This window comes from Salvelinus fontinalis, chromosome 4 (genome assembly GCF_029448725.1).
Source record: "Salvelinus fontinalis isolate EN_2023a chromosome 4, ASM2944872v1, whole genome shotgun sequence".
Taxonomy (NCBI): domain Eukaryota; kingdom Metazoa; phylum Chordata; class Actinopteri; order Salmoniformes; family Salmonidae; genus Salvelinus; species Salvelinus fontinalis.
In genome coordinates, this window is record NC_074668.1 from 9,514,096 (window position 1) to 9,530,865 (window position 16,770).

At 42.5% G+C, this 16,770-nt stretch overlaps 1 protein-coding gene across 1 annotated transcript in view; it reads right to left on the bottom strand.

Moving 5' to 3' along the window:
• unc5ca (unc-5 netrin receptor Ca) overlaps window positions 1-16,770 on the bottom strand; it is a gene marked incomplete in the record, with an annotated part of 261,508 nt that overhangs the window by 56,356 nt on the left and 188,382 nt on the right. The window contains 2 exon segments of the mRNA XM_055918711.1: window positions 2,765-3,112; window positions 9,066-9,257. Of these exon segments, the coding sequence (XP_055774686.1) occupies window positions 2,765-3,112; window positions 9,066-9,257 (540 nt within the window).

A 16,770-nucleotide genomic window follows, 5' to 3' on the forward strand; every position in this document is an offset into this window, starting at 1 on the left:
TGGCAGGGTGGCAGTGTGGCATAATGGCAGGGTGGCATGCTGGCAGGGTGGCATGATGGCGGGCAAGAGTCTCACAGGCCTTTATACACTTATGCTATTTGATGTGGAGAAGATAGAATCACAATAATCACACACTCATAGTGAGTCCTAAACCAGATCCATTAGAAGGTCTAGAATAGAAGCTTCATTTACAGTACTTAAAGAACAACAGAAAACAGTACGCCTGATTGACACTTTAGGGCCAAACTGTACTGAACTGAGCTGTACTGGGCTGGCCTGGTATCTACACATCCACCTGTTATGAGGTGTGACTCAGTCATTAGTATTGGGCTCAGAGAAATGACAGTACCACTGGGCTTCTGCATCGCCTACTCTGAGGTTTAGGCTGGGTATCTGTAAAGCACTTAACTGTTGATGTAAAAAGTTGATCATATATTCTGATGCCTAGACACCTTACCTCTATAGATATCTAACCATACCACTCCAGTATCCCTGCATATTGTAAATATGGTATTGGCACCGACCATGGAACTGACCCGGTATATAACTACTGACCCTGGAACTGACCCTGTATATAGCTATACTGACCCTGGTACTGACCCTGTATATAGCTACTGACCCTGGAACTGACTCTGTATATAGCTACTGACCCTGGAACTGACCCTGTATATAGCTACTGACCCTGGAACTGACCCTGTATATAGCTACTGACCCTGGAACTGACCCTGTATATAGCTACTGACCCTGGAACTGACTCTGTATATAGCTACTGACCCTGGAACTGACCCTGTATATAGCTACTGACCCTGTATATAGCTACTGACCCTGGAACTGACTCTGTATATAGCTACTGACCCTGGAACTGACCCTGTATATAGCTACTGACCCTGTATATAGCTACTGACCCTGGAACTGACCCTGTATATAGCTACTGACCCTGGAACTGACCCTGTATATAGCTACTGACCCTGTATATAGCTACTGACCCTGTATATAGCTACTGACCCTGGAACTGACCCTGTATATAGCTACTGACCCTGGAACTGACCCTGTATATAGCTACTGACCCTGTATATAGCTACTGACCCTGTATATAGCTACTGACCCTGGAACTGACCCTGTATTTAGCTACTTACCCTGGAACTGACCCTGTATATAGCTACTGACCCTGGAACTGACCCTGTATTTAGCTACTGACCCTGGAACTGACCCTGTATATAGCTACTGACCCTGTATTTAGCTACTGACCCTGGAACTGACCCTGTATTTAGCTACTGACCCTGGAACTGACCCTGTATATAGCTACTGACCCTGGAACTGAGTCTGTATATTGCTCTTGACCCTGGAACTGACCCTGTATATAGCTACTGACCCTGGAACTGTCCCTGTATATAGCTACTGACCCTGGAACTGACCCTGCATATAACTACTGACCCTGTATTTAGCTACTGACCCTGGAACTGACTCTGTATATTGCTCTTGACCCTGGAACTGACCCTGTATATAGCTACTGACCCTGGAACTGTCCCTGTATATAGCTACTGACCCTGGAACTGACCCTGTATATAGCTACTGACCCTGGAACTGACCCTGTATAAAGCTACTGACCCTGGAACTGACCCTGTATTTAGCTACTGACCCTGGAACTGACCCTGTATATAGCTACTGACCCTGTATATAGCTACTGACCCTGGAACTGACCCTGTATTTAGCTACTGACCCTGGAACTGACCCTGTATTTAGCTACTGACCCTGGAACTGACCCTGTATTTAGCTACTGACCCTGGAACTGTCCCTGTATATAGCTACTGACCCTGGAACTGACCCTGTATATAGCTACTGACCCTGGAACTGTCCCTGTATATAGCTACTGACCCTGGAACTGACCCTGTATATAGCTACTGACCCTGTATATAACTACTGACCCTGGAACTGACCCTGTATATAGCTACTGACCCTGGAACTGACCCTGTATTTAGCTACTGACCCTGGAACTGACCCTGTATATAGCTACTGACCCTGGAACTGACCCTATATATAGCTACTGACCCTGGAACTGACCCTGTATATAGCTACTGACCCTGTATTTAGCTACTGACCCTGGAACTGTCCCTGTATATAGCTACTGACCCTGGAACTGACCCTGTATTTAGCTACTGACCCTGGAACTGACCCTGTATATAGCTACTGACCCTGTATATAGCTACTGACCCTGGAACTGACCCTGTATATAGCTACTGACCCTGTATATAGCTACTGACCCTGGGACTGACCCTGTATATAGCTACTGACCCTGGAACTGACCCTGTATATAGCTACTGACCCTGTATTTAGCTACTGACCCTGGAACTGACCCTGTATATAGCTACTGACCCTGGAACTGACCCTGTATATAGCTACTGACCCTGGAACTGACCCTGTATATAGCTACTGACCCTGGAACTGACCCTGTATATAGCTACTGACCCTGTATTTAGCTACTGACCCTGGAACTGACCCTGTATATAGCTACTGACCCTGGAACTGACCCTGTATATAGCTACTGACCCTGGAACTGACCCTGTATTTAGCTTACCTACTTTCTAGTGTTCTTCTTATTTATATTTCTCATGTGTCTTTGTCCTATTTGACTTTTTTATAAATGTTTTATTGTACTACTGCATTGTTGGGAAAGAGCAAGAAAAGGCATTTCACTGTACTAGTGCACGTGACAATAAACACTTGAAACAGGACTTGATAAAAATACATTTGATTGATTGAGTACCTGAGTTGGGAACAATGAGGTGTCCTCCCTGGGAGTTGAAGGATCCTGCGGCGGTGCAGGAGGGGTCTCGGGTCCGAGCCAGGCTCTGGTTACGCAGGTTCATGTTCTCACTGTCCAGCAGGGACTGGGTGACCTTAGGGGACAGCTTGGAGGAAAAGTCAGACAGGTCTTCCGAGGGAGTGACCAGGCCAGAGGAGTTGTACACCTTGATCTTCAGGTTGGGCAGGGGGTCCAGGAGGGGCGAGTTGGTCATGGGGATCTTGTCGGACACGTCATGCAGGGCGTAGACGGGGCCGCGGTACATGGCCGCAGCGTTGGTCAGGTCCGGGGGAGCGGTCAGCAAATCAGCTGGGGGTCAGAGGTCAGCGATGATTGGATAATAAGTTTTTGTCAAATTCCAAATTTACCTTTAACAAAATGTGTTATTTAGCTGTGTAAATCAGTAACAAATTATGTTCACAATAATAACCTGGTTGATCAAGAGCAGACTGCATCAGGAAGTCTGTACCATAGGTTTATATTTAGGAATTATTGTCTCAAAATGTCTAATCACACAATGGGTCAAATTATTCAGTTACATTACTTTACAAGACTTATTGGACGAGGCATTTTCTGTACAGGGGACTTTTATTAAGAGCCCCGACACTGATTGCTAATTAATATGCAGCTCGTTAGCATGCCACAACAGACACACCTGCTCTGAATGTGGCAGTTGATTACGCTCTGGGTTAAAGTTTCCCCTAGGTACAGATCTAGGATTAGCTTCCCCTCCTCTCATGCTAACATTAACCATTAGTGAACATCTAATCAAATGGCTACCCAGACTATTTGCATTGCCCCCACCCCCTCTTCTACGCTGCTGCTACTCTCTGTTATTATCTATGCATAGTCACTTTAATAACTCTACCTACATGTACATATTACCTCAATTACCTTAACACCGGTGCCCCAGCACATTGACTCTGTAACGCTACCACCTGTATATAGCCCCGCTATTGTTATTTACTGCTGCTCTTTAACTATTTGTTATTTTTATCTCTTACTTTTTTTTAGGTATTTTCTTAAAAACGCATTGTTGGTTATGGGCTTGTAAGTAAGCATTTCACTGTAAGGTCCACACCTGTTGTATTGGGGGGCGCATGTGACAAATAACATTTGATTAGATTTAGTGGTGAAAATGCAAAACGGACCTAAGATCAGCGTCTAGGGGCAACTTCATCCTACACTGTTAAACCTGAAAAAGCAGAGCCTCCATAAGAGGGCTTCCATCTTTTATCTACTTCACCTGTGGTACAGTATATGGAACACACTTGCAGGTTCAACATAATTGTTTTCATTGAAATACAATAGTTGCTCTTGAATGAGATTGCCTAACTCAGTGGAACCAATGGAATAGTCCCAAAGGTGCAAACCCCAACCATGAGGCACTACAGAGACTTGATGAAACACTGAAAGCATTAGAAACCAGGTATGATCTCATAAAGCACTGAACATTTGTTGAACATCAATTCCTTTTTCTGAGTCTGTTAGTGTATGGTTCCATCCATCATCTTTGGCACGATACGGACAAAAGACGCGGTAGCGTACCAAATAGCACCCTATTCCCTATGTAGTGCACTGCTTCCATATGGGCCCTGGTGAAAAGTAGTGCACTACATAGGGAATAGGGTGCCATTTGGAACGAAAAACTAATCATCCTGTTTCCATTCACAGTAGGAGCTCGTCCACTACTTTAGTTTGTTTGTGAAACCCTGCACACCGATCTGACCCTCACCATCCCTCCCATCCCCTCCTCCCTCTCTTACTCTCCTCCCTCACCATCCCTCCCCTCCTCCCTATCTTACTCTCCTCCCTCACCAGCCCTCATCCCCTCCCTCCCTTACTCTCCTCCCTCACCATCCCTCCCCTCCTCCCTCCCTCACCATCCCACCACTCCCCCCTCCCTTACTCTCCTCCCTCACCAGCCCTCACCTCCTCTCTCCCTTACTCTCCTCTCTCACCATCCCTCTCCTCCCTCACAATTCCTCCCCTCCTCCCTCCCTTACTCTCCTCTCCTACCTCACCAGCGCCCCCCTCCCTTCCTCTCTCCCCTCACCTCCCCACTTGTTTCCTCCCTCCCTCTCTCGTTTCTTCCCTCACTTCCTCCCTCAATATCCCTGCCTTCTGTCCTCTCCTTCACCATCACTCTGTCTCTGTACTCCTCCAGCCAGCTCATCTTTCCGCCAATTCACACCCACTGAAATGTAATTAACAGGCAACAGCCTGCCAAGTGCTTGATGGAAGAGGAAGGCGAAAAAGGAATTCTTTATTAATATTAACCTGAGATGAGCCTTCACCAGCGGATTGACATCCTGATGGTCTGCTGATGAAATGTCACCCGGCCCTCAAACACACACACACACACACACACACACACACACACACACACACACACACACACACACACACACACACACACACACACACACACACACACACACACACACACACACACACACACACACACACACACACACACACACACACACACACACACACACACACACACACACACACACACACACACACACACACACACACAATGCGCTGCCGACCAAATTGCATTCCTTCTCAGATCTCCACTTTTCATTCACACTCTGATTTGAATGTTAATCCGGCCTCTGTCTTCTTCTTCTCTCTCCGTAAGAGACCAGGCAGGCAACCAGCAGGGAAAGTTCACAGCGGTGGACTACAGAAGCTTCAGTCTAGACGTAAAGGCCACCTTTAGACCAGTGGGAGGGTGAGGGAGAGTCTGGGATTAATAACACAAAGCTGCATGGTTGGTCTCCGACATCTTTTAAATCCTGATCTAATGAGAATTGCCTGTCATGCTGATGAAGGTCACTACTGGTGAAGTCTGGTGTTATCACGTGTTGTCTGTACCGGTGAGGTTCGGTGTTATCGTGTGTTGTCTGTACCAGTGAGGTTTGGTGTTATCACGTGTTGTCTGTACCAGTGAGGTTTGGTGTTATCACGTGTTGTCTGTACCGGTGAGGTCTGGTGTTATCACGTGTTGTCTGTACCAGTGAGGTTTGGTGTTATCACGTGTTGTCTGTACCGGTGAGGTCTGGTGTTATCACGTGTTGTCTGTACCAGTGAGGTCTGGTGTTATCACGTGTTGTCTGTACCGGTGAGGTTCGGTGTTATCGTGTGTTGTCTGTACCAGTGAGGTTTGGTGTTATCACGTGTTGTCTGTACCGGTGAGGTCTGGTGTTATCACGTGTTGTCTGTACCAGTGAGGTCTGGTGTTATCGTGTGTTGTCTGTACCGGTGAGTTCTGGTGTTATCGTGTGTTGTCTGTACCGGTGAGTTCTGGTGTTATCGTGTGTTGTCTGTACCGGTGAGGTTTGGTGTTATCGTGTGTTGTCTGTACCGGTGAGTTCTGGTGTTATCACGTGTTGTCTGTACCGGTGAGTTCTGGTGTTATCGTGTGTTGTCTGTACCGGTGAGTTCTGGTGTTATCGTGTGTTGTCTGTACCGGTGAGTTCTGGTGTTATCGTGTGTTGTCTGTACCGGTGAGGTTTGGTGTTATCGTGTGTTGTCTGTACCGGTGAGTTCTGGTGTTATCACGTGTTGTCTGTACCGGTGAGTTCTGGTGTTATCGTGTGTTGTCTGTACCGGTGAAGTTTGGTGTTATCGTGTGTTGTCTGTACCGGTGAGTTCTGGTGTTATCGTGTGTTGTCTGTACCGGTGAGTTCTGGTGTTATCGTGTGTTGTCTGTACCGGTGAGTTCTGTTGTTATCATGTGTTGTCTGTACCGGTGAGGTCTGGTGTTATCGTGTGTTGTCTGTACCGGTGAGGTCTGGTGTTATCGTGTGTTGTCTGTACCTGTGAGGTTTGGTGTTATCGTGTGTTGTCTGTACCGGTGAGTTCTGGTGTTATCGTGTGTTGTCTGTACCGGTGAGTTCTGGTGTTATCGTGTGTTGTCTGTACCGGTGAGTTCTGGTGTTATCGTGTGTTGTCTGTACCGGTGAGTTCTGGTGTTATCGTGTGTTGTCTGTACCGGTGAGTTCTGGTGTTATCGTGTGTTGTCTGTACCGGTGAGCTCTGGTGTTATCGCGTTTTGTCTGTACCGGTGAGGTTTGGTGTTATCGTGTGTTGTCTGTACCGGTGAGGTCTGGTGTTATTGTGTGTTGTCTTCAATGGCAGAGGAAAACTTGGATGGTTGTGGCATAGCTACAGTACTGGAGCATCAGGAAGTCTGTACCATAGAAATAGATTTGCTAGAATGGACATTACCTTTCAAGATAATGATATGTGGTTGGTGGACCGGTGTGGCGGCCATATTGACTGTACATCAACAGGAGAAATGGCTGTGGTCAGAGGTGCTTTGGGGCCATTTCTATGGTCTGTACTGTCCCTCAACAGGATGGAAGGAAAGAGGAAAGTCTATCAGAAATGACTAACGTTGAGTATCTGGACTGGAGAGGGAAACATCTTGATGTTATCAGGGAAACAGAAAGCCATGATAGGAGAAGGAAGTATTTTACTTTCTCCGGGAGACTAAGGATAAAGTGTATATACTGCATCAGATAAACAATTTCTACACTCTCAGCAGCACTCATCATATACATGTTTCACTCTACAAAAAGAGCTAACTAAGATAATGATTACAGCCATGATGAAATTATGGGTATTAATTATGGTTAAATTAGTGTATATCTAGATTAAATGAGCAGTTAACTAGCAATTTATATTCTTATTAACATACTGAAACACACTGTGTTACTACATATCACGCTGTCTGAAGAATTATAGCACTTTATTTTACTGTACTGTCTTCACTAGCCTTCACCTGGTGTCTAATAGGACAAAAGGCTTCAAAAACTTCTACACACAATTGGTAACTACCTAGTACCAAATGGTGCTTGGTGTGGTTGATTTAATGAACCCCCCCCCCCCCCCCCCATATAGTAATTCATACAGTGTAACAGTGTTGTAGTACTCGAGTACAGGACTCAGACTTGATTCAGACTCAAGTCAAGATTTCCATGACGCCGACTCGGACCAATGGTGATTCGGACATGGACTCAACCGGTTATGACTTTGTTGTCAGAAAAATATATTTTGCATAATTCAACATACTAGCTGCAGCAGCAAATGTTACATAGCTGTATTATCTAATTAGCCTTACAACACTAATGAAAAGTAGCTTGTGAGCAGGGTTAGGAAGTAACGGATAACATGTAATCTGTTACATGTAAGGGATTACAAATAAATGGCAACTGTAATCCTTTATGTTACAAGCTAAAATATTGTAATCAGATTACAGATATTTCTGAAAAACTAAATGATTACTTCGAAGATTACTTTTAAATTCAGAAAGGATGTTTTCTCAATGACATTCAAATCAGCATTGAAAAAAGGCAAACATTTTAATTTGTTCCACCTGAGCGAGTCTGACTACAAGTCAGAGACCACTATGATGACACACCAAATGTATTTGATGGATTGTGGGAAAAGAGCAGGAATGGGCTTTGTAGGCTACAGTCCAAGCTATGTCTTCTAATGGTGCGACTGCTGTAATCTAAAAGTAACTGAATGTAATCAGATTACGTTACTGAGGTAATCCAACAGTTACGTTACTGATTACAATTTTGGACAGGTAACTAGTAACTGTAACAGGTTACATTGAGAAAGTAACTTACACTAGGGACTTGGAACTCAACTCGGACTGGAGGTTTAGTGATTTAACTACATCACTGCAGTGTAATAACCATTTCTATTACCATGTAATTTCTTAGTTAGTATGGGTATTCTATACCATGTCATTTCTTAGTAAATATGGGTATTCTATACCATGTCATTTCTTAGTAAATATGGGTATTCTATACCAAGTCATTTCTTAGTAAATATGGGTATTCTATACCATGTCATTTCTTAGTAAATATGGGTATTCTATACCATGTCATTTCTTAGTAAATATGGGTATTCTATACCATGTAATTTCTTAGTAAATATGGGTAATCTATACCATTTAATTTCTTAGTAAATATGGGTAATCTATACCATGTCATTTCTTAGTAAATATGGGTAATCTATATATCATGAAATAAAGTGTAACCAGAAAGACATCCCAAACTGAACCATTGTCTGAAGATGCAACGATAAGAGCACAGCTAGAAATAGCCTGGGTACCAGACCTGTTTGTGCTATCCTTCCACTACTGGCATATGACAAGGAGTGGCAAGGACTGGAATGATGGCACAAACAGGTCTGGTACACAGGCTAGGACCTAGTCACCGTCCCATATCCTACTCACCTGAGCGCGCCGTCTTTATATTGACCGACTGGAAGCCTCCGTTGAGGGCTGATGAGTCGATGATGTCAGAGTCAAAGTCCCGGTGGGTTTTCCGGTAGACGAAGAGCGCCACGATGACGGAGATGACCAGACACATTATGACAGCGATGACGATGCCTACGTAGAGCGCCATGTTTTCTGTGCTGGGGGCCGCTGTGACAGAGACACAGAGAGGGAGGGACACAATGAGAACCTGGGGAGGTTTAAATTAAACCTGATTCCTACTACAAGGCTGAACTAGGGCTGTCTTGGTCGACTGAGAGTAATCTGTTCGATCAACCAATCGATTGGTTGAAATATTATAACATGCATTTCTCCATATATAGACACGCTCTATGTGTTTGAATTAAATCAAATATATGTAGGATACTTTGCCTGATGCTTTAAGCACTGCAATTAAAAATGAAGACACACAAATTACTAAAGAGGGAGCCATAGATCAATATAGGCTAATCAAAAGAAAAAAACCTGTTCCCTACCCGACCCTCCTCCTCCTCCCGATGCCCGCTGCTGATGGCTTCCACACATTCTGCCAAGTTGCCCGTAATAAGTAGCGGTCGGCGACCTTTTCCATTCGGAGTGCCAAGTTATCCTACCATTTCTACTGATCTGCATGCCAGTTATGATCTTCATATGCTTTTTTCGTGGAACAGTTTAATTTCATTCATAATAAAGTCTTCATATCTCAAAATCAATGTCATGTGATTAATCAAAAGTATATCTAATTAAAATGATACAAATCTAAAAGTAATAAAAACATTGCAGCCCACAGTTAGAAAACATCTTGATAAAAATAAATATCCTGTAAATCACGTTGGCTATGCATGGCATTTGAGACAACGTATCAACTATTAGCTCTACTCTATTTGCTCAAGGGATAACATGTAATCAGCTAGGCCTTTTTCATTTCCACCTGATCAGAGAATGACATTTCTTCCCCCTTTCACGCTGAGTGGTTATCGAAAGGGAGAGAGCTGGAAAGATTTTTCCAATAGGATACGTTGAGGAACTATTGTCATTCTCAGTGGATGTAAAAACAGACTTATTTGACTTGGTTTTTGAGGTGAAGAAAAAATGACTTTGAGAAGCTCCACTGAGATGGTGAGTTACGACAATCAGAAACAGTATCAGATCCCGAAATGGGAACATTTATAGGCCTACATTTGCACACAGGCCAGGTAGACTAGTCCTAGTTCTATGTGTAATCAGGTGTGTGTACTTACTCAGGAATGACAGGAGCCTTCAAACAAAAGACACTTAATAAATTGACAACTTATAAATGGAATTAAATAGTGTATCCTAGGTTGTGCACTGTGCAAACAGCGTGTCCACTCCTACAATGACAACGGTAAGACTGTAATAATATATTGAATGCATTAACAGAAATTACCATAATCATACAAACATTGTAGATTAGAAATTATAGTAATTAACAGTAAATGTGATACTGGTGTGTCATCCCCAAGGCCTTCACAATGGATTAGTCCACTCAGACAGGTGTCTTGTGTTCCATGATTTTGTAAAAATATATTTTCCACTGCTCGACTAAAAAGATCTCAGTCGATCTATAGCATTTCGACCAATCAATCGACCAGGGTCAGGGACCAGGGTCAAATGGGGTCAGCCCTGGGCTGAACCGAACGTACTGTGCTGGCTTGGACATGATCTGTTCACATTGTCTTTTCCAGCACGGTTCCAGCCACTGTGGTGGATGGATTGCGTAACAGGCAGCACAGTACAGCTCGGTTCAGCTCGGATTGTCTCATCCGGGTGAAAATGTTATTAGAATTTGCAGCGTTTCATTTCTCGCAATGGAGATGTCACTGTAGGCAAACATGACTGGGCAGGTCAGCGCCAGCATTACAGACAGGAAGCCAAAGTCAACAGGCAAGGATTTATTTCAAACTGTTAGAATAGATTAGCAACAGTTGCTAATTTGAATAAACATACACACACACCTATCACACGAGACACACTCCTTTATTTAATGAGGCTATGAATGATTTCACGAGAACCCTGACATCTTTCCTTAATTTCACCAAAATATTTGCAACAGCACTAGGCTTCATTCAAAAGAAATCTCCCTCCTCTCCTGTATCCCATTTCCCCATAACATGGTGGAGACGAGCACTTGAGAGTTTCACTTTTGGTTTTGGTCGACTAGCTTCAAACAGCTGTAAAAACGACATTTGTAGTTATTGAAAATATTTAGATTTAAGTCAAATGTATTTGCACCAAAGAAAACAAGTGATAGACAACAATACAGAGGCTTATAAGAAAACCACACCACAAAGAAAAACAATATATAATATATAAAGTAAAAAAATATATAAAGATTTGTTAAACATGATAACACAACCTTCTGATTATAAACTAATTGATCAGTAACCATGAAAAAAATAATATTTGTTTTGGTTAAATGTGTGTGTGCATGTGAGTGTGGGATAGTCTATATGAAGGAGATTACTGGGTAGTTTGGTTCATCAGGCTGACCCCCAGTCTTCATGGAGGAGATTACTGGGTAGTTTGGTTCATCAGGCTGACCGCCAGTCTTCATGGAGGAGATTACTGGGTAGTTTGGTTCATCAGGCTGACCCCCAGTCTTCATGGAGGAGATTACTGGGTAGTTTGGTTCATCAGGCTGACCCCCAGTCTTCATGGAGGAGATTACTGGGTAGGTTGGTTCATCAGGCTGACCCCCAGTCTTCATGGAGGAGATTACTGGGTAGTTTGGTTCATCAGGCTGACCCCCAGTCTTCATGGAGGAGATTACTGGGTAGTTTGGTTCATCAGGCTGACCCCCAGTCTTCATGGAGGAGATTACTGGGTAGTTTGGTTCATCAGGCTGACCCCCAGTCTTCATGGAGGAGATTACTGGGTAGTTTGGTTCATCAGGCTGACCCCCAGTCTTCATGGAGGAGATTACTGGGTAGTTTGGTTCATCAGGCGGACCCCCAGTCTTCATGGAGGAGATTACTGAGTAGTTTGGTTCATCAGGCTGATCCCCAGTCTTCATGGATGAGATTACTGGGTAGTTTGGTTAATCAGGCTGACCCCCAGTCTTCATGGAGGAGATTACTGGGTAGTTTGGTTAATCAGGCTGACCCCCAGTCTTCATGGAGGAGATTACTGGGTAGTTTGGTTAATCAGGCTGACCCCCAGTCTGACCCCCAGTCTTCGCTTGAAGTTATTGATGGATGATGATGATGATGATGATGATGATGTTTTGGCAATGTGAAGATATGAATTCCAGAGTATGGTACCTCTGTATATGTTAGGGAATTGACTATTTGAGGTGCGGCAGTGGGGAGGGTGAAGGTTATCGTAATGTCTTGTATGTTGAACAGATAGGTTTCAGAATTAACCTGGAATAATCCATTGAAGGGTTTAGGTAAACTGTCTCGGCGGTATGAGTATTTGTAGATGAAAGTGCATAATTGCCGAACATTAATGTGGTAAAGAGACAAGATAGAGTTTCTTAAACAAAGGTGCAGATGGAGCCAGGTAATTAGAGGCAGGTGACTAGTTTTGCAAATGTTTTTTGTATGATGAGTAATTTGTGTAGGTAGGAGGCATATGTACTGGCCCAGCCAATACTACAGTAACTAATATATGTGTAAATTAAGCTATAGTATCGAGATAGGAAGCAAGCCTGATCATCTTTCTGATGATACCAACAGATATCATCACTGTGCTGCAGACAAATTGAACAGGATCTTTACGGATAACACTTCATCAAATAGAACTTGTTCCATTTCATTCCCACCAATACAGATTCTGGCCATTTTTTTGTATACAATATTTCTTATTATTACTAGTGATTAGAATGAATTTACATTTAAAGATCATTTGTTTATCTAGAACCATTGAGAAGATTTGGCAATGCCTGAGTTGGCTTCTTTAATTTGTGAATAAAAAGTGTGAAAATCTAATTGGTATCATCAGCAAAGAGAACGGGAAGTACGGTAGAAGACCCAGCAGCAAGGCCATAGATATATATTAAAAATAACAAAGGTCCAATTATTGAACCGTGTGGCACTCCACAGGACATCTTATCTCTGGTAGATGCACAGCCGTTTCCATAAACACATTGTTCTCTAGCATAAACATAACTATATAACCAATTATATGTATAATCATGAAAACCGTAATAATACAATTTAGAAAGTAATATTTAATGATCAAAGGCTTTAGATAAATCTAAAAAGATGCCAAGAGTGTAGTCATTGTTGTTCAGGGCTGTAAAGATTTTATCTACAAGTTGCAAAAGAGCCATATCTATGAAGTAGTTTTTACGAAATCCATACATTTTTTGTAGTACAGATATTGGCCAATAATCTGTAAAATATATTGGATCCCCAGATTTATAAAGTGAGATAACTTTAGCCATTTTTTTTATTTTTAGGAACAGTACCAGTGTCACGCCCTGACCTAAGAGAGCTTTTTATGTCTCTATTTTGGTTTGGTCAGGGTTTGATTTGGGCGTGATTACAGAGAGGAACCCACATTCACAAAAAAAATGAAATTGACATGAAATAACACCAGGATCACTAAAGGTCTTATTTCCAACAACACATTGATATGGGATAGTTGTACATGTATTTTTCTCAGTCAACTGTTGATTGATGATCTTACAAGTTGACTTTATATTATTTAATGATTCTTGGAATTTGTTAGTATTTTGGGGAATATCAAAAGTAGGTGAGTACATTTGTTCTTATACTTTTTGTAATTTGTAGAATTCAGGAGAGAGGGATTTGTGAGACTTTTTATACTACTTGAGACCAGTTATAAACCAAGGTTTCCAAAGCCCTTCTGCTGCTCTCTTACATGATTTAACTAAGGGAAAGCGGTGGTGACATACAGAATTGAAATATGTATTAAAAAAAGAGTAAGCAGACATGTACCCTACTACTCCCACTCTTGATGTTCTACAGCGGTGAACAGCATTATACGGAGACATGTCATAAAGCGTGGTTGTCTCTTCAGTCAACCATGTTTCTGAAATGGCAACAATGGAACATTCTGAGAGAAGACAGATAATGAACAAGGTTTTTTCTTTTTTTTTAGGAAGACTGCGAACGTTCAAATTAAAAAGTAGAAAATAAGCTTGTCTTGGAATTAATTAGATAAACAATTGAACAACCTGTATAGCAGTTTAACATTATAGTAATCACAAGTGATACTCATCTCTGGTCAATTTCAGGAAACATGAATCTGGATCAACAATCATTATATGTATTGTTCACTTCATGAATTCATGAATATCTCACGGGTTGAAGACCATGTTACCAGGGTTGATTTCCTGCCTAACTAAGAGAGATACAGAGTGGGAATCATCTGGAGAGTGGAACAGAAACATAGAAGTGTATGCCTCACATATCCAATACACATTTGTGTTAGTTATATCAATAGGGGGGCACTTCCTGTGGAATGCACATTGACACAGTCCACATAACGCCACTGAAGACTTCAGAGAGTTATGACATTTAGAGCAATGTGTGTTTTTGGTCACCAGGTTAGGTGAAATACATGAACAAAGTAGAGTAAATGTGTGTGTGTGTGAAATCAGTGGACTATAGCTGAGTCATTTGCCATAGGCCTACGAGAGGGGGGTGAACGACCAACTGATCATACTTCAGCTATGCAATGTTGCCTTTCTTTCGTTCTTCAATTAGTCGTGGCAGCAGTTCCTTTCTTTTGAGGCAAACCTTTTTGGAGAAGTCTTCATTGATGAAGATTTTGATTCTCTTCATGCACTTGGCTCTCCTGAAAATCTCCTCCTCGTCTTTGAACCTGAGCAGTTTCACCACTATAGATCTGGGCCGTCCACCAGGGAAGAAAGTGCCATTCCTATTCACCCTCTCCATCTCAATGAGTTTAGGATCCAGTTTGAGTTGATCTGCCAGGAGTTTTGTCTTTACATCCTCAATTCCATCCATTAAAATGTTATTGTGCCTCGATTGGTTTTCGATCTACGCTCCTTTGGAAGAGTGTTTGTTAAAGGGTTGTTTGGAAGATAAATCCTCAGACATGGTGTTGTTTGAAAGATTGCTAAATCCTCAGACATGGTTTTGAATGAGGTCTGGCTGGTGACATTCCCACCCTTCAGCTCCTCCACCTCCGACTTCGTAAAAAACTGTGTTTAAATCATCAAGCCTTTTGTTCCTCTTCTGCATTGATCTTGTTGTGAACTAAAATGAGTTCGCAAACACAACCCACACCCCACCTCCTGAAATGAAGTGCCGCCAGTGAAACGGCAAACACGCACAGGAAACAGACTTGATCACACATGCACCACTACTATAAATAGAGAGAAGGCGGAAGACTTACTCACTGTATGTATCCTGGCTGAACTTGAGTAAACGAGTGGGAAATCACCAACTCACAAGTTACTCCTCGCAGTTTGCAGGGCAGTAAACCAAAAACACTGGTCAAAGATGCTTGGGAGAGACAGTGGTAGGAGCATTTGCTTACCCACCGAACGAGCACTGTGAACTTCTACTCATAGATGGTACAATGATTCGCTACTCTATTCAGTGTTTGTTCTCTAACATAAACCGAAACAGAGCTAACAGTGTAGAATTTTAGCAACCAGAAAATGACAGGTCAATTTCTACATTGGCCACTTGACCCAATTTCCACTAGATAACACAGCCACAAACTCAAAACATCTTTCCCATTTTGACAACAGATAGCCGCTCCTGCTGGAGAAGTCAAGAGGTGAATATCACAGCCAATTACAACACTGCGGGATAAGTAATACTGTAAAACACTATCGTTCCACAATTACTGCAGATATATTATGGACATTTTCTGAAATTACAATACAAATTAATCCTATGTGTAGCACCTTTAATAGGCCTGAAAATGTCCAAAAGTGACATTTTCATACACAAGTTTTATATCAAACCGAGGCAGACACATAAAGTTTTTATAGATGGGTTGACTGAGCTGCTAAATGGGTGGCTAAAAGGCTTCAAAGGACTCAGCGGAGAACATGACCAGAATACGTGGCTGAGCATCAAGGAGGAAACACGTGTCTAGTACAAGCGACATTTCAAACATGTTTAGTTATGCCACTTGCCTCTTCATCTATGGCGTTTTCAGTAAGGCTAGATTTTGTCTGCAGTTATTGGTATGAAGAAAGGGAACAAGAAACACTCAGTCATAAAGTCAAATCTGTCATACAGGCAGGATTTCATCACAATATTGACAATAACCCAGATCATAGATCTTAAAATTGCAACTGAGATTTACACAAGGGGCACTGATAACCTCCAGTCACTAGAGGGAGATATAAACCACATTTGTTCCCGCTGGATCTTGGGTCAGTTTTGTATTTCACCCACTAATGGCTAAGATACGGTTTGGGGAAGCTGATCCTAGATCTATACCTAGGGGAAACTTCACCCCAGAGCCCTGGAACCATTATGGAAACTAGACACCGTTAAGATCTCACCTGAATAGGAAGAAGGGCAGAGAGACACTAACTCTACCTCCTATCATGTTACAGATGATATTTGACATATTAACTATATATTAACTATATAGCTACGACTTAGTCTGTTCAATTCTTAATCTCAGTGACAACAATAGTTCCTAGTTGAGTGTACATACACTATATATCAGTAGTTCTCAGCTGGTTTTAGCTCGTTACCCAAAT